This window comes from Saccopteryx leptura, chromosome 4 (assembly GCF_036850995.1).
Source record: "Saccopteryx leptura isolate mSacLep1 chromosome 4, mSacLep1_pri_phased_curated, whole genome shotgun sequence".
Taxonomy (NCBI): Eukaryota; Metazoa; Chordata; class Mammalia; order Chiroptera; family Emballonuridae; genus Saccopteryx; species Saccopteryx leptura.
The window spans coordinates 155,944,856-155,970,099 of record NC_089506.1 but is presented as its reverse complement, the minus strand read 5'-3'; the positions used below and the strand labels follow the sequence as shown (position 1 = coordinate 155,970,099).

Below are 25,244 nucleotides of genomic sequence, written 5' to 3'. Positions count from 1 at the left end.
GAATTCTATTTTCCATTTTATTTTAGAAGCAATAGCAATTGTAAAAGTTAATTGCAATAATATTGTACGAATCACTTAATGATTACCATATCCAGATCACTGTCAAACCAAACTACTATACAAGTTAGGGGAAAAATTAAGATGAACACAAACCTGTCCCTGATATGAGTTTATTGGTTCACTGATTTCTTTGGTATAAGCAGTGCAGCCACACACATCAGAACAAAAAACTGTAATAACATATTTCTAGGGGAGTGATTATGATTACTCTAAACTTAAAAAAAAATTCCATACTTGTTCCTTTTCTCCTTCAATTCAATCAGGATCCATTTTAGAGAGAAGAGATAGGAAGTTGATTGTGGTCATTAGGCTTTGACAGTTAAAACTATGCTATCATGTTTAAAGAAACTAAAGGCATACATGAACAATAATAATGGCCTGAAGTCATGTGCCTATAATGCCATGGAATAATCACTAAAGCTGGCATTAGAAGATGTGCGCTCATTCCCCTCTTGGCTAATTTTGGGCTCTGTGACCTTGAACAGTTACCAGTATCTCTTTGAGCCCCTGGGTATTATCATCTGTGAAATGATAACATCTGTATTTGAAGCCCTTTGTAAATTGTGAGGGACTACATATTTTCCACTTAGTGAATAATAATGATAAGATATATTAAGAGAATGGGAGACAATAATTCTAAAGTACTGTACCTCATATATTCTGGCTTCACATTTTATTTTTGGTTGGAATATATATACTGACTGGAGTTTTAATGCTTTTCCTTAAATACCATAAAACAATTATTTCATCCTTTTCAAGTTCTTTCAACCTGTTTGATGATCCCCAAAGCTCAGAGCCATAGAACAGGAATACAGTAAAGTTCAGTTATACATATTAGGCTTACATGGGAATTTATCTTTTTACATTCAAGATGCAAAGTTAAATTTTCTCTGTCAAACATGTTCTTGATTGTCCCTTATTTGAGATAAAATTAGGGAAATAAAGGCAATGCAATGACTTGTTATTAATGCTAAATTTGGTTAATTTAAAGGGTATATTAAATGTCTTCCCTACTTTTTAATATAAAAGAGCTTGGTGTCTTTCCTACTTTTTAATGTAAAAGAGCTTGGTGTCTATCTAAAAATATTTCACTCGTGTACTATATACCAGTTTTTAAATCCTTATAATTAATTAAAGTTTAGAGTTTTGAAGTTGTAAAGAGGGAAAAAAAAATCTATTTTACTTGCTAGAAAAATTAGAAATAAACATCTTGAAATTACATAGCAACTAATACATAATTTGCTATTTCAGATGTAGCTTATTAGGAAAGGGGGTGGGGGAAGAAAACCTCTAAAGAGACCAGCAGTCAGGAGACTTCCTTCTTCATGTTTGTCTTTACTTCCAAAGGTTTGAGCCCTCTTTTTACCTGGCTGGGCAACTTACCTTTTTGTTTTAACTACCTTGACTTCACTGATCACTTACATGGTAATGTAGTCTAGGGAGTGTTTCTCAATTTTTTTGGACCATTTCTTTCTTACCCCATTGTCATTAAACTCTCCTTTGGTAAAAGAACTTAGACATTGTGAAAAGGCAAAACAGAACTTTCTCAATAGGGTATATAATATATTAATTTGCAGAACCCAGCAAGTGTAAACTTAAAAATTGTGCATTTTATTGTATGGATATTTTATTTTTAAAATAAAATAAAGATGTATTGAGTAGTCAGTACTATACATGCTGAAGGGGGAAAATACTAATACCTATTTTTCTTTGAAATGAAAACAAATGACATGGATTGAAGGGATTGATGCATGGAATATGTCAGAGAGCAAGCATAGTAAAACGTTCATAATAGAATCTTGGTAATGGTCTGTGGGTGATTATTATAAAATTCTTTTGTCTTTGATGTATGTTTGAAAATTTTCATGAGGTTGAAAAAAATTAAGAAATAAAATAATCTATGCATCTGTGCTGTGCAAGTGTCTCATTAGTTTAAAATAGCCTGATAATATTAGTCTTGATGCCTTAATATACTGCAGTTTATTTCAATACCCCAATTTTATGGGCTATGAAGTATCACTATAGAAGCAAATTTTGAGAGTATTATGCAGATATATACATGTACATTAAGTATGAGGATATGCGTGATAGTTCAAATTACAGTGCATTTTTTACAGTCTTGTTTTTGTAAAATTATAACTCACAGATTTATGCACTACAAAATTTACTCTAACACCTAGCAATTTTTTAGTAGTCTCTACTAGCTATTCCTGTGTGTCAGTGTTCAAAATCAAAAGGTTTGGAATTACCTTAGAAAGGGACTTATCCCTGTCTTCTGGCCTTAGCTATATAAGTTTAGGCAAGTTACTTAGCCTCCTTACCTTATTATTCATACAAACAGGTTTATTATTATATTTTTAATTTCTAAAATTGATCAACGTTAAAGATGTTGATGTTGGGTAGTCTGCTAAACTTCATTATTAGTTAGTAATTTCTCTACCCTGTTTATATAAGCAAGATTCAAAACTATACTTTAAAATACCTACTGAAAAACATTTAAGAAAAAAACTGTGAATATGTGAACATTACTATTTTCAGTGATAACATAGATTTTAACTTAAGTGTCACTGATTGTGAGTGGCTGTTGAGGAGGCTGTGTAGAGAAGTATTCACAGGCTGCATCTGAATTTATTTTGAAAGAGTACTATGATCAATTACTAGTTCTCACCCTGGGATGGGAAGAGAGGCCTAAAGACATCATGCTGTCTGGTTTACAGTGTCTGGCCATGTTAACTCTCATGACCATTACATCACAATTATAAAATGACAATTGTTTTTTAATGCATTATTTAGGACCCTTTCACAAGCTTATATTATCTGATGGTATATTTGCTCAGAGTAATAACATAGCTTATTCCTTTTATGCCCAATCTGAATCATATTATGAGTTCCTTCCTGATTTGTAAATTTACATCTCTGGTTTCAAATTAGGATTGATTACTACTTTTCACTTCAAAACTTACAAATTAAAAGGATTTGGAAGGAAAGTAAAACAATGTTTAATTTCATTTAGAGTATTATCCATATATGAAGTTTAAAAAAAACACTAAAAATACTCTTATACTTCAGTCTATGGAGGCAAAGTATGTGTTTCTGTGTAGGGGGAATTATGAAAAAGTTAAATATTTTCCACCAGACTAATTTGCCTTTTCTTCTAGAAACCTGTGGATTTTTGTATCTAAGTTTACTGAATTTGATGCAAGAAAATTACATAAGTTATATAAGCATGCTATTAAAAAACGGCAGGAATCTCAGGTAAATTAATGCACCTTTTTTTCTTTTTGTTATTAAAACTGAGACATTCTTTCTTGGGGAAGAATTCAACTAATGAATGTAGAAAGAATGAGGAAAAGAGAAAATTCCCATTAGGGTACCACAGTAAAATTTTTTGCAAGTAAGATCTTCCAAAGGAAGCTAAAATTAGTGAACAAAAAGCAAGATATTAGCATAGTCTAAAAGTTTACCTCTTCCAAGATGCTTATTAATTACCAAGAGAAACAGTAGCTGTTAGAAGAGAAACCTGCCTGACACCACCATAAATAAGCAATCACGTTTGACATCACCAGTGTAGTAAGATATCTACATCATGACCCTCTAGATAAGATGTACTGTGAACGGTACATCACTTGTGTGGTTTATATAACCTCAGTCAGATCATGAGAAAGTATCAGACAAACCATAATTGAGAGATATTCTACACAATAACTGTCTAGTACTCTTCAAAAGTATTGAGATTATGGGGGGTAAGAAATAACTGAGCCATCTCACATTGAAGGAAACTTAAGTTAGTCGTGAAAACTGAGTGTTACATGGAGTTCCAGATTGGATGCTGGAGCAGAAAAAGATCTTAGTGGAAAAATATGAAATCCTGAATGAAGTATGTAGTTCAGTTCAGTTAAGTAGTGCTGTTCCAAAATTAATGACTTAGTTTTGCTCATTATACCATGGTTCTATAAGATACTAATATTAGAAGAAGCTGGAAGAAAGGTATATGGGAACTCTGGTATTATTTTTGCAGCTTTTCTGTTAAGTCTAGAATTGTTTCAAGTTAAATTTTTTAATGTCATGAGACAAATAGTTTATTTTTTTAACAAAGATATCTGCAAATGCTATGTGTATACATTCTGATACCTTTTTTTTTTGTATTTTTCTAAGTGAGAAACGGGGAGGCAGAGAGACAGGCTCCTGCATGTGCCCGACCAGGATCCACCCGACAAGCCCACAAGGGGGCGATGCTCTGCCCATGTGGGACGTTGCTGTGTTGCAACCAGAGCCATTCTAGCGCCTGAGGCAGAGGCCATGGAGCCATCCTCAGTGCCCGGGCCAGCTTTGCTCCAGTGGAGCCTTAGCTGTGGGAGGGGAAGAGAGAGATAGAGAAAAAGGAGAGGGGGAAAGGTAGAGAAGCAGATGGGTGCTTCTTTGTGCCCTGGCTGGGAATCAAACCTGAGACTTCCACACACTGGCCAGCGATCTACCGCTGAGCTAGCCAGCCAGGACCTACATTCTGATATCTTATACAAGGACTTCTTTCAGCCTCAGGATTCTCTTTTAGAGTTTTTCTTCTGGTTTGTAATGGTTTTTGTTGCTACTTAAAATATTCTTACATATGTGCATTTATTTTAGCAAAATAATGACCAGAACAGCAACTTGAATACTCAAGTGATTAGAAATCCAGGTAAGTCAGTCTTACTAGTTGTTTTTGGAAATAAATTTAAAAATTACTTTTTTTGAAGTTATTAACAAAGTTAGGGTTTTTTCTCTATCTCTAACAGATGTGGAAAGATTAAAAGAGAATACAAATCATGATGATAGCAGCAGGGACAGTTATTCTTCTGATAGACACTTATCTCAGTATCATGATCATCATAAAGACCGCCATCAGGGAGATGCTTACAAAAAGAGTAACTCTAGGAAAAGACCCTATTCTTCCTTTAGTAATGGTAAAGATCATCGTGATTGGGATCACTACAAGCAAGACAGCAGGTATATCTGACAATCACTTTTTAAGTTTTGCTTATTCATGTCTTTCTCTTTTTAATTTTTTTTACTATGTTTGATATTATTAGCCACTTCAAACAAATAAGCAAGTCTTACTGTGAAGTAAAGGTGTTTACTTATAAATAAGAAAAACAAGAATTCTAGTAGTTTTTATTAATATTAAGAACTTTCTGTATAAATTTTTTTTAATTCTAAATTTAAGATCAAAGTGCAATGGAGAAGAAAGTGTAGGCAGTTCTATAATTATATCATAGGATTCAGTGTTGATTTTGGAGAATATTGGCTCAAAAACTCTTCAAAATATAATAGGGTAAAATAAAAGCTTGATGGAATATGGCTGAAATTTGATGGAGGGGATTCTTTATTCCATTCCATTAAAAGAAAACTCAGTGGGGGAAAGTTTATATGAAAATACCTTATTGCAGTTAAATTTAATCACAGCATCTGGGATAGTCTTGAAATCAGGATGTTTTCTTTGTTGTTTTGGGTTTTGTGTTTTTGTTTCTTTTTTGAATACTAAATGCAATAACATACTTTTTTTAAAAAAGCACAGATTTTTTTTTTAGATTTTATTTATTCATTTTTTTAGATAGAGGAGACAGAGAAAGAGAGAAAGAAGGGGGGAGGAGCAGAAATCATCAACTCCCATATGTGCCTTACCCAGGGACACCCTGGGTTTCGAACCAGCGACCTCAGCGTTCCAGGTCAACACTTTTACCCACTGCGCCACTGCAAGTCAGGCTACTTAATACATTTTATTTCTTTTTTGATAAAGGAATATTTTCATTTGTTAATGATCACTACTAAAAGCAAAATAAAAATGAATAGAAGTATAAAAGAGGAGAAATAAAGAAACCAGTGGATGTTCTTTGTATTTTCATTGTGCTCACTGCAATAATTTTTTCTCTGTGTGGAGCACTGTCACATTATAAATACAACAATTACAGAATAGCTTTTAAAATTAGAAAATGGCACAAAATGAAAAGAAAAAGCCATTATTTGTAGTAGTAACTTCACATACTATAAGTAGTAGCCTATAGAAATAATTTATATTACTTATAAGAACCCTTCATGAATCAAAAAACATCAAATTATGTTCAGTGTATTTTGTTTGAAAGGGCAAGCATTTTAGAGATGTCTTTTTATTAAACTGCCATAATTATTTTTTAGCAAACTGGCACATTTATCTATGGAGCATTGCAATAATGACTTATGTCAGGTGTTACTATATAATTAATCAAACTTCAGGAAAGCTTTTAAAAGGCATCATCAAACCAATGAAAATTCTCTTTTTACAAATTACTTCAAAGACTGCATTTTAGAGGTTTTTACAATTTTTTCTGCTTAGAGGCCTATAAAAAGGCTCTAATTTCAAGTGTATTTTAGGTAGTTGTAGTTATCTTAATCCCAGCTTCCAGATAATTAAGATGCATTCATATAAATGATGCATTAAAAAAGCAACCAATATAAAATGAGCATGTGAAATTAGATGCTGAGGTGGTCAGTCTCTTTCACTTTAGTTTTATGAGTCAAATAGTTTTTCAAGGGCATGCAGGGGTATTTTCTGTGATTTTTAAGTTTATGAAGTTTTGTAGTGAAACACTAAACTTGTATACAATTAAAAGTATAGCTTTAAAATATTTTTTGTTTTATTTTAAATAAGATGTTATTTATTTGGAAACATTTAATTTGCATTATTAATTTAACTAAAATTCCTGATTTCTCTTTTGTTAGATATTACAGTGATAGAGAGAAACACAGAAAACTGGATGATCACAGGAGTAGAGATCACAGGTCAAATTTGGAAGGAAGTTTAAAAGATAGATCTCATTCAGATCATCGCTCTCATTCAGATCATCGGTTACATTCAGATCATCGGTCAAGTTCTGACTATACACATCATAAATCTTCCAGGGATTATAGGTATCACTCAGATTGGCAGATGGACCACAGAGCTTCCAGTAGTGGGCCTAGATCACCACTAGAGCAGAGGTCTCCTTATGGATCCCGATCTCCATTTGAACACTCAGTTGAACACAAAAGTACCCCTGAGCATACCTGGAATAGTCGGAAAACATAACGAAGACTGATATTTTGTCTTTTTGGACTTTTCTTTTAGCCATACATCATAAACCAACACAGTAATTGCCTTACATGACTTGAAAGATATAAACAGATCTTCTATCAGTAGCAGTATTGTTACTTCTTTCCAGGATGCAAGGTCTATTATCCCAACAGAAGAGAAAATATTTTTATATTTAAGGATTATGCTGCACTGTACTACAAATATTGTAGTACTTTTTTTTTCTTTTTTAAAGAAATGGAAAATGTTTACTATTACAGGGACCTCAACACTGCCCTTCCATATAGGCTGGATAAAACTGTTTTTAAGTCAGTGATTTTAGACTGACCTCCATTTAAATTATGTTTGTATATGAACTTTACTCTGACCTGTGATCATGTTTCAGGAAGGAATGAAAGAGAGTTCTTTTCTTAATAAAGAAAAAACACTCAAGGATTTTGTTCACTTTCCAAAGCTACTTGTTTACATTGTACACTGCGACCACCTTGCCGCTTTTCATCACAAGCTTGAATATTTAAATTCTGTACTTATATATGTAAAATAGCCAGGAACTTCCTGTTTGTGATCTATTATTATGCCTTTTTACATACACAGAAAAAGTTGACTGTAAATTATTGTAAATAGATTAAATGAGCTTTCCTTACTTCTTTCCCTTTCTCAGGCTTTTTTTGACTGTTCCTTTCCCTACCAACTCAGGCCTTCTTATCATTTAAAAAAAAATTCAGTGTAATAACATTTTTTAATGATTTGTCTTGATGGAATCATTGGTTAGAATGTAAAAAATGGGGAAAGGGGCCACTTAATTCCATTAGTCCTCCTTTTATATTGACTATTTTATTAGACATGTTTCTTTCCTTTTTCTTTTTTTTATTATTTCTTTGGCAGGGTTTAATGTGTTTGTAGTAATAAAATGGTGAGATAATATGTAAAATCTAAACTGCATGCTCTGGAAACATTATTTTCAGATGCATTTGGTTTAAAAGGGTAGGTGTATAAACACTTTTCAGAATCCAAAATGGCCAAAAGTTATTGTAAATCCATTTGTTTTCCCTTTTCATGTGGGCAATAATGTCAAATGTGCTATGCAGCCAGGTAACATTTTAGATAAATTTGATTGACTTTTAATATAAACTGTTACAATGCACACTGATTGTATATAAAAACCTTATATATGACAAATTAAATTTAAGAAAAAGGATATGTGGGCTCCTGTAATTTTCTGCTGCATTTTTATTCCCTCAAGCACTTAATTTTTTTTTTTAAGTAGTAACATTTAGCTGCCAGAAAAAGGATATTTTGGTAAGCAGTTTAATATAGTTAATGTGTAGCACTACAACTAAATCTATTTTGAAGACTATATGAATCTATGAATTAAAATTTAGATCATAGAAATGTTTGTTGGACTCTTTTTGGTTTTCTGCAGATATTTTAGAATGCCTTATATTTATTCACAGATTTTTATTTTGTTATATTCCATAGGAATTTTTGACTCATATAGCATACATTCTTGGATGTGTGTTATGAGGTAACAAATTTAAATCTGAACTTTGACAAATATATTTCAGTAATATTCTTAAATGTGGCCCCATTGATTTAGCTGAGAAGCAGTATACAGAAATTTGTTCATAGGTATATTTTTTAATATTATTTTTATCCAGTTAGGTCTAAAATTTACATTAAGGGTACAAAACAAAAAATTTTTTTCCTGGTATATTAAATAACATGTAGAGTAATTCAATTTTTAAGTAGCTCATCTGTAATTAAATATAAAAGTGATAAAACAATTTAGTGCTGGTACACATTTTTTAAGCTTTTTCACTTTTTACCACATTTACTATAAAATGATTATTTTATTCCACACGATAGTATTGAATAAAAAAATATGTAATGCTTAATGAAGTCATGATATTAACAGAAAACATCAGGGTTGGCATTTTTAACTGATCACTTTGTAGCTGGGATATTTGCATTATATCCTATTGTACAAATTTCATAAAAGAACAGTATTACATTTTTTGAGAAAATGGAATGGACTCTAACTTTCTTAACAATTCTGCATTTAGTTGAATATTTCAGTCAAATAATTAGCCGAGTTAAATGAAAAATCTAAAACTGTAACATTTATTAATTGATGGAAAATATGCTCATTATTTGTAAGAAGTTAGCAATTACATAAAAAAGGAATAAGCCATAAATTTATTACAGCACAATGGAGAGGAACATTACTACATAGATATAACAGGGAACATTCTCTATTAAATATGCTTAATTTTTGTCTTTTACATGCTCATTTTGCTTTGCATTTTTATCCATTTGTGTTTAATTTTTCAAGAGTGAGAGCTTATGCATAGTACTGTACCAATTTGCCCTACACTTTAATACTTTACAATAAATGATTCTTACTAAAAGCAATGGCCTGTTTGCTTATAAACAAAATATTTTTTGTTTAGGATATGTTAGAAAATAATTTTCAGACTGGAAAGCTGTGGAAAACGAGTGAATGATTCGTTCATTAATTTCAGAGTGAGTGGCTTAGTAAAATTAGAACTTTTACAGGTGTATACAAAGTAATAGGTTACATATGATGATGTTCCTTTTGTAATAGTTTTTTTGTAGTCAATTGATGAAAGGGATGTATAAATTTTATGCTGAATTACACGTCATTGTCTTGAGATTAGTAAGAATATGCGCTAGAGATAAATGGCATACATCTTACTGCACCATATGGCTCTGTTGCAGACTAGAAAATGATCGTTGGACCATAAATGTCATAGCTTTATAACAGTTTTGTGGGGGAGAGTGTTGGAAAAACAACTAATCTTTATGGGATTTTTTTAGACTTCATCTGAAATGGTGAACTGGTAATGTGGCTTAGTTGTCAAAATTTGGAGTAGTTTATTACTCAGCAAATAATGCAAAATACAATTTTAAAACATTTCTGAGTTGATATATTTAAGCATATTAATATAGATGCCTCTCAAACAGATTACTTAAATTCAAGATATTTTAAATATTTAAAAGAAAATTCAATTGGAATTATGTTTTCTTTTGGCAATGACCAGAGTGGCTTTATAGAATGTTTTATGTTAATTTTTTTTTTTTAGAATTTAATTAGGTTGATATTATTACAGAAAATCTTTGGAGACTTGATAAAGACATAGGGGTAGGAAATAGTAGCTATATTAAAGAATGAAAGATGTCATTATTTGGTACAGTAGGATTAAAAAGATACTTTCCAGATTTCTCCAAGTATCAATATAAATTCTCCAGTGGGTCTTCATGTGACATACTTTCTATCCTAAAAGACTGTAGCCACCTTGTCCTATTGTTTAAACAAATGCCCAAACCTTCATTTGAAACAGGATTGGTAATTCAAAATCCCAAATGAATGAGATAATTTTAATTCCATGTCCTACTCTACATCTGAGTCGATTTAAATATTAAAGAAGTATAAAGTTTCAAAACCAAAAAAAAAAAGCTCATAATGATTCTATTAAATGAGCTAAGGATATTGGTTGCATTGATTATACACGTTTTATCTGAAAACATGGGTAGTACTCTAATTTCGTTATTGTAGGCTACTATTGGGTTTCCCATGTGTGGAACGGGCAGTGCAATTTAACTGGCACTCTTGTTTTTCCCTCTTGTTTTAGAATCTTTGCCTAGTCTTTGGTGTTCTGCAGTAATACTATGAGAGTCTAGGTGTGGTCTTACTTTCTTTGCTCAGGTTTTGCCTCTTGCCGTATTTTTAATTTCTGGGATTTCTGTGGCATTGCTATCATATGACTTAATTTCTTCGTTTTCTCTCAACAGTTTTAGTAAATTCCTTCTTTCCATTTCTGTGGAGTATCTTCAGCTTCAACCTGTTCCTGAACTTGTCTCCATTTAGATACCTAGTAGGTATCTAATCTTAAAATGTAAAATCAGACTTAACCCTTCCCCACCAATGACCTTTAAAAATAAATCTCAGTGTTCCATCATTTTTGATAAATGAATGTACTCCTGTTTGACAGCGCTCATCTATGACACTTTCCCTCTAGTTATTTCTGTTCTTTTCACCTATTCATACAATTCCCATTGCTCATGTTAGAATACACTAAAGAATACTTACGCGTCATATATATAATAGGGGGGTCTCGGGTTATGACACCATTCCGTTCCTACGACAGTGACGTAACCTGAATTTTGGTGTAAATTGAAACACCGTAGCCTAAGTTACTTGCCTATCCTATATTACAGTTGTAAAATCATAATCTAGAACAAGGGTAGTCAACCTTTTTATACCTACTGCCCACTTTTGTATCTCTGTTAGTAGTAAAATTTTCTAACCACCCACCGGTTCTACAGTAATGGTGATTTATAAAGGAGAGAAGTAACTTCACTTTACAATATTTATAAAGCAGAATTACAGCAAGTTAAAGCATATAATAATAATTACTTGCCAAGTACTTTGTCGGATTTTTGCTAAGTATGGCAGAATAAATATAAAACAACTTACTATAGTTAAATCTATCTTTTTATTTATACTTTGCATACATAGAAATTACATTAGTTAATTGAATTATTAGTAGGATCCCTGAGGCTGATGCTGGGAAACTAAATATTGAATATCCGGTTCAATTTTTCTGAGGAACAAACGAAGGTTTCCCCTTTCAGAAATACTCAGGTGGTTTCTTTCTTTTGTCATAATATGATTAACAGCACTAAATCCTGATTCCACAAGATATGAGGTAGAGAAATGGATTCAATAAACTGAATACCATTTTCCACATATTTGAATATAAGACTGGCATTTTTTTATTTTGCCATAGGTTTTCATATCCACCATTGTTGAATTTATGTTTACTTTCTTCATCATATCTAACAGTTGTTCTTGGCAAGTTGTATCAGCCTCTTCAATATTTGCAGTAAAAGGATTTTTTTCATCCAGTCATATACTTTCAATTTCAAAATATCTTCAAATCGTTTTTCCATGTCCAATTTAAGTTTGTTGAGGTGGCTACTGAATCTGTCAATATCCTCTGGACTTACATCATCTTTTATAGATGATAATTGAAGAAACTGATGAAATTCTTCAATAGATTATGACAAAGTAGTTCAAGTTTGTCAATAAATAATAGCACAATACTTTGGCAACCTATAAGAGTTGTATTAGCTCCTTGAAGCTGCAAATTGACATCGTTAAATCTCTTGAAAATATCTGCCAAGTAAAAGGCATCATTCTTTACAGTTTTTAACTGTTGACATAGATTGGTCTCATTATTACTTTCAAAAAATTGTATGACACTATCATATAATGATACAAATTTAGCCAAAGATGTACCCTTTGACAGCCACCAAACTTCTGTGTGCAAAAGTAACTTAATAAAATCTTCATTATTGTCTTGGCAAAGCTGCCGAAACATTCTATCATTCTTTGCATTGGATTTGATCTTGTTTATGGCTCGAATTATTATAGTTAATGATGAATGGAGACTTGTACTTAGATGTTTTCCTACAAGCTGTTGTCTGTGCACCACACAATGAATACATAAAACATTTGGCACTTCTGCTTCAAATAAGCAACAAATCCACGATAGCGACCTACCATTGATGGTGCTCCATCAGTAGCACATGCAACTATATTATTCAAAGGAAAATTATTTTTTGTAAAGTATGTTCTCACAGTATTAAATATAGATAATTCTTTTGTGTCTGTGATGAGATTTATTGCAAATAGCATTTCTTATATTGTTTTCATCAAAATAGTGTACATATGCCATCAATAAAGCATCATTATCTGCAATGGTAGGTTCATCCAATTGCATGGAAAATGAAGAGTTTTGGAGAATACTTATAAGTTTGTTTTCAACATTAACTGCCATTTCATCAATTTGTTGCTTTACTGTGCTATCGCTTAGGGGCAACGTTTTTAAAATTTGAGGTATATCCTGATGCATTACAATTGAGATAAATTCTTTTATAGAGGGTATTATTACAGTTTCTCCAATATTCTAGCTTTTACCACTTTTTGCAGTTATTTGTGAAATGCGATAAGTGGCAATTAATCCATCTTCGTTCGTTGTATGTTGTTTCTTAAATGATGCAATGATAGTTGAACGATTTTGAAATTTTTTATATATTTCCTGAAATATTCAATGGGCTTGTCCTTGTCATTTGGATGCTTTGTAGAAAGATGTTCTCGCAATCAACTTGGCTTCATTGCCTCATTGGATAATGTTTTATGGCACAATAAACATATTGGATGTTGTTTATTTCCAACAGATTCTATGAAACCCATCTTCAGATACTCTGGCGAATAGCTGCGTGCATATTTTTTTTTTTTTTTTGAGACGGGCTCACGACATTTCACGATATTTTGTTTGAAGCTGTAAGCACGTGCTTGCTCTCAGAAATCTAACTACATACTACTTTAGTTTTGATTACGTAACGATTTAGCCTCACCTAACGTGAACAAAACTTATGCGCTTGAAGTCTGTGACGTTACAAGTGTCGTGGTTGAGCGAGAGTTTGTCAAGACGAGACTAAGTTAGTGTGCATCCATGGTTGTGCATTTTATAAAATTTTATGTAGTGAGTGTTGGCAAATGGCATCACTTCTTTGAGATTGGGGCGAAGTAGCGAGACATCGGCTAGTTTTGGCAGTCCAAGGGGGGGTTCCTAGAATGTCACCCTATTACCCTAAAATCCAGGAATCAAAGACGAAAATATGAGTTAATTGGTGTCTCCATTGTCCAGCAGTTTCTGTCATAGAAAGAAGCCTCGAACCATGGAGTTCTTTGTCTACAGGGTAATAAAACAACGAACTGCTAGTTTTGGGGCGACAATACTGGTCATAAACTGCCTGCTGGATCGGGCGGTGGGTGTGGACCCGGGGTCAGGTACCTGGCTGCTCGCGGATGCAGGCCAAGTGGTCGCGAAAGAGGTCAGGTGCGTTCCCAATACAAATGCCCTGTAACAGAGTCTGACTGCTGTCCTGATCTTCACTGGTCAACAGTTAGTCGATTAGTATGTAATTGCAGTGCTGTTTGGTTGCTCCGCTACCGCCCACCATGAAAGCTGGGACGCCCACTAGTGGGCTGTAGGGACCAGGTTGACTTCCACTGATCTAGAACATAAAAACAAGCCAAAGGAAAAGACATAAATATACTGTACTGGAGTAACAGGAAAAAATAAGCCAAAACATCTCAATTTTTTAAAGTTTTTTATGGGAGTGAGTGTCCTAAACTCGAAACAAACATCGTATGTCAAGACTTGTAACCCGAGGGACCGTGTGTGTGTGTGTGTGTGTGTGTGTGTGTGTGTATTATTAGCAAGAGACAGGAGGAAGGGGGAGAAATGAAAGTAACAATTCATAGTTGTAGCACCTTAGTTGTTCATTGTTGCTTCCTATATGTGCCTTAAGTGGGGGGAGGGGCTCCAGCTGAGCTAGTGACATTGGGTTTCAAGCCAATGACCCCACACTCAAGCTGTTGAGCCTGCGCTCAAGCCTGCGACTTTGGGGCCTGGAACTTGGGTCCTCAGCATCTCCGTCCCAGGCCAGCACTCCACTATCACCTGGACAGTCATACGCATTTTTACATTGTTCCGCTATAAGAATACTTTCATCTCTGAATTATCCAAAGCTTGTTCCTTTGTCTAGTTCTGGTCTCAGCTCATGTCATCTCAGGTCTCCAAATTAGTATCTTGCCCCTATCTTTTTCTTTTTAATTCTTAGAGTTTATTTGGGCAAAAATCAATTCGAAATAGGTAACACCAAACCAGAAGTTACTAGGAGTGCTGCATCACTAAAACAAGCTCAGAGAGAAACATTTTATAGAGAAAAGGCCGAAGCAAAGCAAGAAAAATTGATTGCCAAAGCCTAGTGGCTATTTGTGATTTCTTGCCTTTAGTGGGTAGGGGTTGTACATTAAGGCATTTACAGGCTCAGATTTTGGTTTGCTTAAGGCCATCATAGCATTGGAGCCACCTCAGTATTTAACAATTCTAGGTTAAAAGTTCGTTCTACCATGACCACTGTAATTAAAGATTATCTTTGATAGAGTTAACCTGCCTTAAAACAGAATTTTTTTCACCTGGGTCCTCACATAAGACACAGTTCGACTCCAACTGGTTGCCAAATCTCATGGGGAAAAAGAAATGCTCAAAGTCTGAACGCTCATAATGCCAAAGCGCAGAGCAAGGGTCAAGGATTCGAGAGGGACTTTTACCTACCAACCACCTCTAGCAGTGAGCTCAAGGGACTCAAGCAGGTACATTTGCCTGGTCATGCATTATTGCTTCTGGGGCCTGGCGGGAGGTCTCCTTTGGTTTCCTTTTCTGATGTCAGAACTGTTAAAAGATAAGCTGAGGAATATTAAAGTTTTAAGAGTTTGACTAAAAATTTATTTAAGTGAGGCAGTGCCAAACCCTTAGCACTTAGGAGTGCTCACTACACTCTCATATTTTACATTCTTTATTTTGCTTTTTCTTCTAGCACTCACCAATACTCGTCTGTCTTTAATTTTATTTGTCACTGAGTGCCTCCTCACTAGATCTAAGTTCCATTAGGGCCGGGACTTGACTTTGTTTACTGCCGAATCCCAGCTCCTGAAACAGTACCTCATGCCAATTGTATTTTTTTTATTATTATTTTGGAATCTTTCCCAGAAATGCTATGTCCCATTACTGAATTTTCTTTACTTGCCATTGTTACCTGATTTGTTAGTATTATTGGAAACTTGTATGCCTTCTCAGTATCTCTGTTTCTAGAATCTGTTTTCTATCTTCCAGTTTTTAAACTTGACTATAGTAAGAATCACCTGAAGTACTTAAGAAATGTAGAAATACCTAAGTCTCACTCCTAGAAATTAAAATTGTCAGAGAAGGTCCTCAAATACCATGATTTTAGAGATTTTAATATTTATTTTTTGACTTGAATCAGAGATTAATTCCACTGTTATAGATAATACATGTATACTTACATATAAATGAAATTCTATAATTTATGGCTACTTAAGTATCATGACTCTTTGAAGCTATTCAGAGACACAGTATGTAATAGGAAAATATAAAACATTTTGGTTTGTGTATATTCTGTTATCCTTTGAAAGAAAATGTTTTCAGATAGCAAGATCTTTTCCTATTTACAAGAACACAACTTGAAAAGACATGATGCAAGAAAAATATGCTGCATTTCCAATGCTTTTAAAGCAAAACAGCAAAAAATTTTAAAAAAATAAAATAAATCCTCTCACTTGTACTTACTATTTTTCTTCCCATTTGAAAAATTTAGGTCATGTTTACATAAGATAAATTCGTCTTGTTCAGGTATACAGTATGATGAACTTTGACATATTATTCTGTGATGCAACCACCAATGTTTTAAAGATATAAAACATTTCTCACCTAGCCCCTGGCGACCAGTGATTTATTTGATCCTACTGTTTTACTTTTTTCATGATGTCATATCAATGGAATCATATAGAATATTGGATCTTGACCCCGCCTTTCACTTAGCATGATGTTTTTAAAACTCATCCATGTTTTTGAGTTTGTCAATAGTTCATTTGTATTTCTGAGTAGTATTCTTTGTATTGAGTATACTACAATATGTTTATCCATTCACCAACTGAGTTTCTAGGCTTTTGGCTAATATGAATAAGAATGCTAAAAACATTCATGTACAGGTCTCTGGGTAGACATTTTATTTATTTATTTAGGTAAATACCTTAGAGTTGAATTTCTGGGCTATATGATAAAGCATAGCTTTTACTTTATTAAAACTACCAAACTCTTTTCCAAAATGGATAAACCATTTTACTTTCCCACTAGCAACAGATAGGAGTGCAGAGGGTCCTCGAGTTACCACAGTCTTGACCTGTAATGTTTCAAGTTTACCACACTCACTCCCATAAAAACTTAAAACAATTGAGACTTGAGTGTTTCAGCGTATGCCGTTAGCGTAATACAGTACTTATGGACTACATGGGCTAGGAGCTTGGTTGCGTGCAATGGAAGAATACGCAGTAACATGGCATATGAGTGAGGGAGTTGGCGTCCCCAGTACACGTACCTATCCCATTTTGGACTGTTAAAAGTGTAAGTGTTCTGTTTGTGTTGGCTGGAGTGTGTTTCTACTTGCACCAAAATTCGAGTTACGTCCCTGTCATAGGAATGGAACTGTGTGATAACCCACGGACCCTGGTACTTATTTACTCTATCCGTGTGAGCATTTTGTATTGCCGGATTTTTCATTTTAGTCATTTCGATAGGTGTGTAGTGGTAACTTAATTTGCATTTTCCTACTGACTAGTGATATAGTCAATATTTTTAATGTGTTTACTTGCCTTCCTTGTCTCTTTGGTAAAATATCTGCTCAAATTTTGTCCAAATTTATAAAATAGAACTGTTGATCAAAGTCATCAGATAAATTGCAAATATTTTCTCAGCTTATGGCTTGTCTTTCCATTTTCTTAATGGTGTCTTGAAATGGAGAATTTTTAAATTTTTTATAAAAGTCCAGGTTATCTGTTTTTTTCTCTTATTGTTCATTTTTTGTGTGTAGCAATCTTTGCCTAATTTGAGCTCACAAAGATTTTTCTCCTATGTTTTCTTCTAGAAGGGTTATACTTTTAGGAATTGCATTTAAGTCTATGATTTTTGTACATAGTTGTGAAGTGTGGGTCAAAGTTGTGTGGAGCTGTATTCAGGTTTTGTTTTTGTTTTTTTGTATATATATATATATATATATATATATATATATATATATATATATATATATGTCCAATTTTTCCAGCATCATTTCTTGAAAAGACTATTCTTTTCTACTGAATTTTTGTTTTGCTTTTTTCAAAATCAGTTGTCCATATTATGTTTGGGTTTGTTTCTAGGCTTGCTATTCTGTCCTTATGCCAACACCACACTATCTAAATTTTGTTCTTTTTCAAAATTGTTTGGGCCTTCTAAATTCCTTTGCTTTTCCACATACATTTTAGGATCAACTTGTCAGTTTTTACCAAAAAGCCTGCTAGGATTTTGGTTGATATTATATTAATCTATAATCAATTTGGAGCATATTTACAATTTAACAATATAGAGACTTCTGACAGGCCCTGGCCGGTTGGCTCAGTGGTAGAGCGTCGGCCTAGCGTGCGGAGGACCCGGGTTCGATTCCCGGCCAGGGCACACAGGAGAAGCGCCCATTTGCTTCTCCACCCCTCCGCCGCGCTTTCCCTCTCTGTCTCTCTCTTCCCCTCCCGCAGCCAACGCTCCATTGGAGCAAAGATGGCCCGGGCGCTGGGGATGGCTCTGTGGCCTCTGCCCCAGGCGCTAGAGTGGCTCTGGTCGCAACATGGCGACGCCCAGGATGGGCAGAGCATCGCCCCCTGGTGGGCAGAGCATCGCCCCTGGTGGGCGTGCCGGGTGGATCCCGGTCGGGCGCATGCGGGAGTCTGTCTGACTGTCTCTCCCTGTTTCCAGCTTCAGAAAAAAAAAAAAAAAAAAAAAAAAATAGAGACTTCTGACATATGAACACGATGTATACCTCCATGATTTAGGTCTTTAATTTCTTTCATCAGTGTATTGTGTTTTTTCAGTGTACAAATCTTACACATTTATGCTAAATTTACCCTTTAGTAGTTCAGTATTTTCTGCTAATATAAGTGACTTTTTTAATTTCAATTTTTAAGTGTTCATTGATACTTAGATTTGACCTTTATTCCTTTGACCTTGCTATATTCACTGAGTTAATAGCTTGTTCCAGATTCTTTGAGATTTTCTACATAGATCATCGTATCTTCTAAGAAAAAAAAGTTTTATTTAGATCTTCACAACCTTTATGCCTTTTCTTCTTGCCTTAATGTACTTTCTATGACCTCTAGAATGCTGGTAAGAATGGGTATCTTGACTTCATTCCTGTCTGGGGTTGGGAGAGGTAAGAAGTCAGTCTTTCACCACCAGCTATGCTATTAGCTGTAGGTTTTCTTGTAGACGACCTTTATCTTATTAAGGAAATCCCCTTCTAATCTTAGTTTTCTGAGAATTAAAAATAAAATGATTTTGGCATTTATTCTTAAAATAATCATAAGTAATTATTTGTGGAATAGATGCACCTGGTGTACAACTTCACAAATCATAGATTAGAGATGACTATCCTATTACCTGTTCCTCATTGATTCTCTCACTGCCATTTTATCAAAGAAACCATCAAAAACAGGTTGGACTGTAGTGGGATCTAATGATGAAACTGAATTATCTCAGGCTGATAGCTGATGTTTTGGACCAATGTACATTATTAAATGTTTCCCTCAAAAACTTAAAATCTCTTGTGGCACTCCTGATTTTCACTGCATTTGCAAATTACAGCACCAGCCCACAGTCAGCCTTTAAGAATTCATTAAAATTTAACTGATTTTTTTCTTACCTGCTTTATGCACTCTCTCTTCCTGTCATACCATGTCAAATAGAGTATATAGTTCGTGTATATCAGCTTCTCTTGGAGTAGCTTGTCATTCTTTAGAATTCAGCTCACTTGGTTGTCTGATGACCTCTGCTCTCTAAATGGATTCAAGAAAAATTATGAGATTAACAATCTTTTTTCTTGTTAGGATAGGCGAATGGTCTCTCATAGTTATTTACATCATAAGAGGGAAACTCTCAAATGGGTGTTTTTTATTTAGTCAACTTTTTTTGAGGTTATATATATATATGTGTATATATATATATTCAATATATATAATAAATCGCCTGCGTTGTCAGTGTACCATTTGGTGAGGTTTGAGAAGGGCATTCACAAACGTAACTATGATACAGCACATTGTCATCTTCCAGGCAGTTTGTACTGGGCCCCTTTCCAGTCAGTCCCCACACTCAAACTGTGGCCCAGGAAACCACTTACCAATCTGCTTTAAATGACTGTGGATCAAACTTTTCTAATTAGAGTTTAAATGAAATTATACCATATTCACTCTTTTTTGTCTGACATTTTTGCTCAACATAGTGTTTCTGAGATTATTTCATGTTGTTCATTCCTTTTTTATTGCTGTGTAATATTTCATTTGTATGAATATACTGCTTATTGGGTTCCCAGTTTTTAGTTAACATGAATAAAACTTCTGTGAACATTCCTTTCCAATCTGTTTTGTGCATATGTTTTCATTTCTTGGGTAAATACCTTGGAAAATAATTGCAATCATCTGGTAAATGTTTACTGAACTTTTTTTTGTGTGACAGAGACAGAGAGAGACAGAGAGAGGGACAGCTAGGGACAGACAGGCAGGAAGGGAGAGAGATGAGAAGCATCAATCATCAGTTTTTCGTTGTGGCACTTTAGTTGTTCATTGATTGCTTTCTCCTATGTGCCTTGACCAGACAGCAAGAGCGAGTGACACCTTGCTCAAGCCAGCGACCTTGGGCTTCAAGCCAGTGACCTTTAGGCTTCAAGCCAGCGACCTTGGGGTTTCAAACCTGGGTCCTCTGCATCCCAATTCGACGCTCTATCCACTGCACCACCGCCTGGTCAGGCTTTACTGAACTATTAAAGAAACTGCCAAAGTTTGTACAAAATAGCCATATTATTTTGAAATATATGAAAGTTTCAGTTGTTTTGCATCCTTGCCAGTGCTAGCGATTGTCAAATATTTGAAAGCTATAATCACAGTTGTATAATACAGTCACTTATGGTTTTATTTGCAGTTTATTAATTTATCATTTGCAATTTAATTATGGCTTTATTTTATTAATCTTGTTCATGTAAATTTGGCCATTTTATATGTCTTACATGAAGTACCTGTCAAACCATTTGCCCATTTTGTAATTGAGTTGTTTGTTTTTTTGTAATTGATTTAGAAGTTTTATTTTCCTGTTATATTTCTTAAAAGATTTTATTTTTTAGAGCAGTTTTAGTTTCACAACAAAATAAATCAGAAGCTACAGATTTCCATATACCTTCTTGCCCCCAGGCATTTATAGCTTCCTCCATTACCGATATTCTCTGTAATCATTTTTAGTATGTTCTGAATACCCGCCCTTTACCAAACGTGTGTATTGCAAACGTTTTATCCAAATCTATGGTCAACATTTTTAACAGTAATTTTCAAAGAAAAGTTCAATTCTTATGAATTAAATTTTCTAATTTGTTCTCTTAATATTTCAAACATTTCGTATCCCATCTAAGAAATCTTTGTCCTACAGTCACAAAGATTTTCTTATGTTTTTCTCTAGGCTAATTATAGTTTTAGCTCCATGATTAGGTCATAGTTCCATTTTAAGTTAATTTTCCTATATGATGTGAGATAAGAGTTGGAGTTTATTTTCCCTCAATAGATATTCAGTTTTTCCTGCATCTTTTATTAAAAAGAGTAACTGTTTCCTCATTGATTTATTTGACTGTTTTATGAAATATCAGTTGACCATGTGTATGTCTCTTTCTGGACATTCTGTGTATCTATCTCTATGCCAAAATGAAATGGTCTCAATTACTACAGATTTATAGTAATTCTTGAAATCAAGTAGTAAAATGGTTCCAACTTGGTGTATTTTCCAAATTGTTTTGGCTACTCCAGGTCTTTTGTATTCCTTCGTACATTTAGAGTCAACCAGAAATATCTTATTAGGATTTATATTGAAATTGTCTTGAATCTTTGGATAAATTTGGAGAGGTATTGGCATCTTAAAAATAACTGAATCTTCTCATCCATGAACATGATTTATCTCCAACTATTTATGTATTTAATTTTTAGTTTTCAATGAATTGGGCTTACATTTATTTTGTTAAAGTTATTGCTATATATTTATATTTTTAGATGCTATTATAAATGGTTTACTTCAATTGCCAACTTTTTTATCTTAGTGTGTGGTTATACTATCAATTTTTGTTTATTGACCTTGGGTCCTGCAAACACACTAAGCTCAATTAGTCTAAAGATCTAGGGAGTTCATTTCTTTAGGTTTTTCTATATAAATGATAATGTTTGCAAATAACAACAGCTTTAATTACTTTTTCATAATCTGTATACTCTTTTTCTTGCCTTACGGCATTCTATAGGACTGTCAGTACAGTGTTGATGTCGGATGACAGTGGACATCCTTGTCTTATCCCTTATTTCAGGACGAAAGCATTCATCTTTCTCTTTTTAAGTGTGATCTTAGGTACCAATTTTTTTTTATAAATGCCTTTTATCAGGCTTAGTAAATTACCTTCTAGTCTTGGTTTGTGGAGACATGTTATCATAAAAAATCTGTTAGATATGTTCTCTATTTATTAGAAATATAAATTACATTAATTTAAACATTTTTTAGATTTTTAAAATAATTTTATTTAGACAATTAAATTTAATGAGGTAACATTGATCAATACAAGTACATAGGTTTCAGGTACAATTCTATAGCATTTGAACTGTTGATTAAGTTGTGTACCCATCACCCAATGCCAAATCATTTCCTGTCATTGTATATCTGTTCCTCTTTACTCCTCTCTCCCTCCCCCCTCCCCCCAAGATCGTCCCCCTGGTAACCACTTCATTTTATCTATGTCCATGAGTCTCATTTTTATATCTCATGTATGTGTGAAATAGTTTTTAATTTTAAGCCAACCTGGATTTCCTTGGATAAACCCCATTGTATCAAGGTGTATTCCCCTCTCCATATACTGTTGAAGTCAGTTTGCTAATATTTTGTCTGGGATTTTGCTTCTATGTTCATAGTGATATTGGTCTGTAGTTTTGTTGTTTTATTTTGTAATTTTTTTTTCTGTTTAATTGAAAAGGATAGTGCTGACTTTATAAAATGAGAAGCATATTCCTTTCCTCTGTTTCCTGAAAGAGTTTGTATAGGCTTATGTCTTCCTTAAATATTTGATAGGATTTACCAGCAAAGCTGTCTCAACTGGTTTTAGTAGATATAGTACTATTGAGATTATCTATTTTTTTCAGTCGAGTAGATATTTTGTGTCTTCCAAGGCATTTGTCCATTTTTTAAGTTGTTGGGGTTTTTATTTTCCATATAGTAATTCTTAATTGTTCATCTTTTACATGTCTGTGGGATCTATAGTAATGTTTCCCTTATCTTTTATTCCTGATATTAACTATTGGGTCCTTCCTTTTTCTTGTTCAGCAGTCTAGCTAGAGGTTTACTATTTTTACTGGCCTTTTAAAAAATCAGCTTTTTATTTATTTTTTAAATTGTCTTTTTTTAAAAAAATAGATTTTATGTTTTAGAGCCATTTTAGCTTCACAGCAAAATTGAGCAAAAGGTTCAGAGATTTCTCATATACTTCCTACCCCCAAATATGCCCAGCCTCCCCTACTACCATAATTTCTCACTAGAATGGAACATTTGTTATAATTAATGAACCTACATTGACAAATCATCATCACTCAAAGTCCATAGTTTACATTAGGGCTCAGTCTTAGTGGTATATATATGCTGTGGGCTTTGACAAATGCATAATGACACGTATCTATCATTATAATATCATACAGAATAGTTTCATTGTCCTAAAAATTCTCTCTGCTTTGCCCATTTGTGCCTTCTACCCTAACTCCTGGCAACTATTGATCCTTTTATTATCTCCTTAGTTTTGCTATCTCCAAAGTGCCATACAGTTGGAATAGTTATAGTGTCCCAGTAGAGCCCAAAGCTCTACGTCGATCAGGCGTCCCTGATTCGACTTCCCCATGCAGTGGGACACTCCTGCTTATCAGCAGGTGGGCAGCCTCTTCGAGACTACTCTTGAGGCAGCTATGAGGATGCTACTGTTAACTACCACTGAAGGAAAGACACAGCCGACACACAAATTAGTTTCAATAATCACACAGGCAATTTATTGCTCACAAATCCTTTTGGCGTGCCTGGGTACAGCTTAAGGGGGCCCGGTCAGTGTGCTCCTCTCGGCTGGCTTTGGTCAGAGCTCAGAGTGGCGTGGAGACAGTCCACATCAACGTTGGAGTCTGGGCGACTACTGCAGCACGGGGCCCCTCAGCTTTAGTACCTTTTCTGCCAACGCCTTCTAACAGGTGTCAATCTAGGATTATCACCTCAAACCACCTTTTTAGGAATTCCTCGCAGGGAACCCCCTTTATGTCAATCTACTGAAATGTTTACATTAAACCACTTTTTAAGATGTTCTTATTTTCATTAATTTACAGAGTTAATGTAAATAACACCAAGCCACTTCTTATCTATGTATAACTTCATACACACATACTAACTGGGCTCTGCTTGTAAGTCAGAGTCTATTTATCACATTACAGAGTTATGGCACTAAGCCACTATATTAATTCCTATCCAATTGGCATAACTTTACTTAATTTTAATAATTATTTTTAATATCCTTTTAATTACTTTTATATATCTGCTATATTTTTATATTTCTACATATTTAATTACTATAACCTTATATTACTACAACATGTAGTGTGTGTGTAGCCCTTTCAGTCAGCTTCTTACTTAATTACACACATTTAAGTCTCCTCCATATCTTTTCATGGCTTGACAGCTGATTTCTTTTTAGCACTGAAGAATAATCCATTGTCCAAAAGTAACGGTTCTCCCTTGAGGTACCAAAGAACATCTTGGCTGCTTCTAAATTTAGGCAATAATGAATGAAGCATTTATATAAACACTCATGTACAGGTTTTTTTCATAAGTTTTCAACTCATTTGGGTAAATGCTAAAGAGATTGTATGGTAATATTATATTTAGTTTTGTAAAAAACTTCCAAACTGTCACCCAAATTGTCTGTACCCTTCCCACCAACAATGGGAAGTTCCTGTTGCTGTTTCCTTTCTAACACTTGGTGTTGTCAGTATTTTGAATTTTGATTAATAGGTATGTAGTGGTACCTCGCTGTTATTTTAATTTGCAAATCCCTAATGATATATGATGTTGAGCATCTTTGCATATATTATTTTTTAAAATTCTCATTTTTGTTTTACTTGCATTTCTCTGTATTAGCAATGAGTTTGAGCATCTTTTCATATATCATATTCGATTTTCTTCAGTGAATTATCTGTTTTATGGTCAGTGCCGTGACCATGCAGGTTCACATTGGATTCGGGCAGACGATAAAGGAACTGTGAAGCCGGAAAATGGTGGGATATTTTGTTTTATTAGAGTCTCACAAC

The 25,244-nt window shown here is 33.9% G+C and overlaps 1 protein-coding gene across 2 annotated transcripts in view; it reads left to right on the top strand.

The window, feature by feature from the left end:
* Positions 1-9,654, top strand: part of CHD1 (chromodomain helicase DNA binding protein 1) — a 90,383-nt gene extending 80,729 nt beyond the window's left edge. The window contains exons 34-37 of one of the 2 annotated variants that reach the window (XM_066381900.1): positions 3,219-3,315; positions 4,684-4,735; positions 4,833-5,043; positions 6,793-9,654. In XM_066381900.1, the coding sequence (XP_066237997.1) occupies positions 3,219-3,315; positions 4,684-4,735; positions 4,833-5,043; positions 6,793-7,138 (706 nt within the window). In that variant the 3' untranslated portion in view covers positions 7,139-9,654. The remainder of the gene's footprint in view (positions 1-3,218; positions 3,316-4,683; positions 4,736-4,832; positions 5,044-6,792) is intronic. The other variant, XM_066381901.1, reaches the window with a different exon arrangement.
* Positions 9,655-25,244: the final 15,590 nt, after the last annotated feature.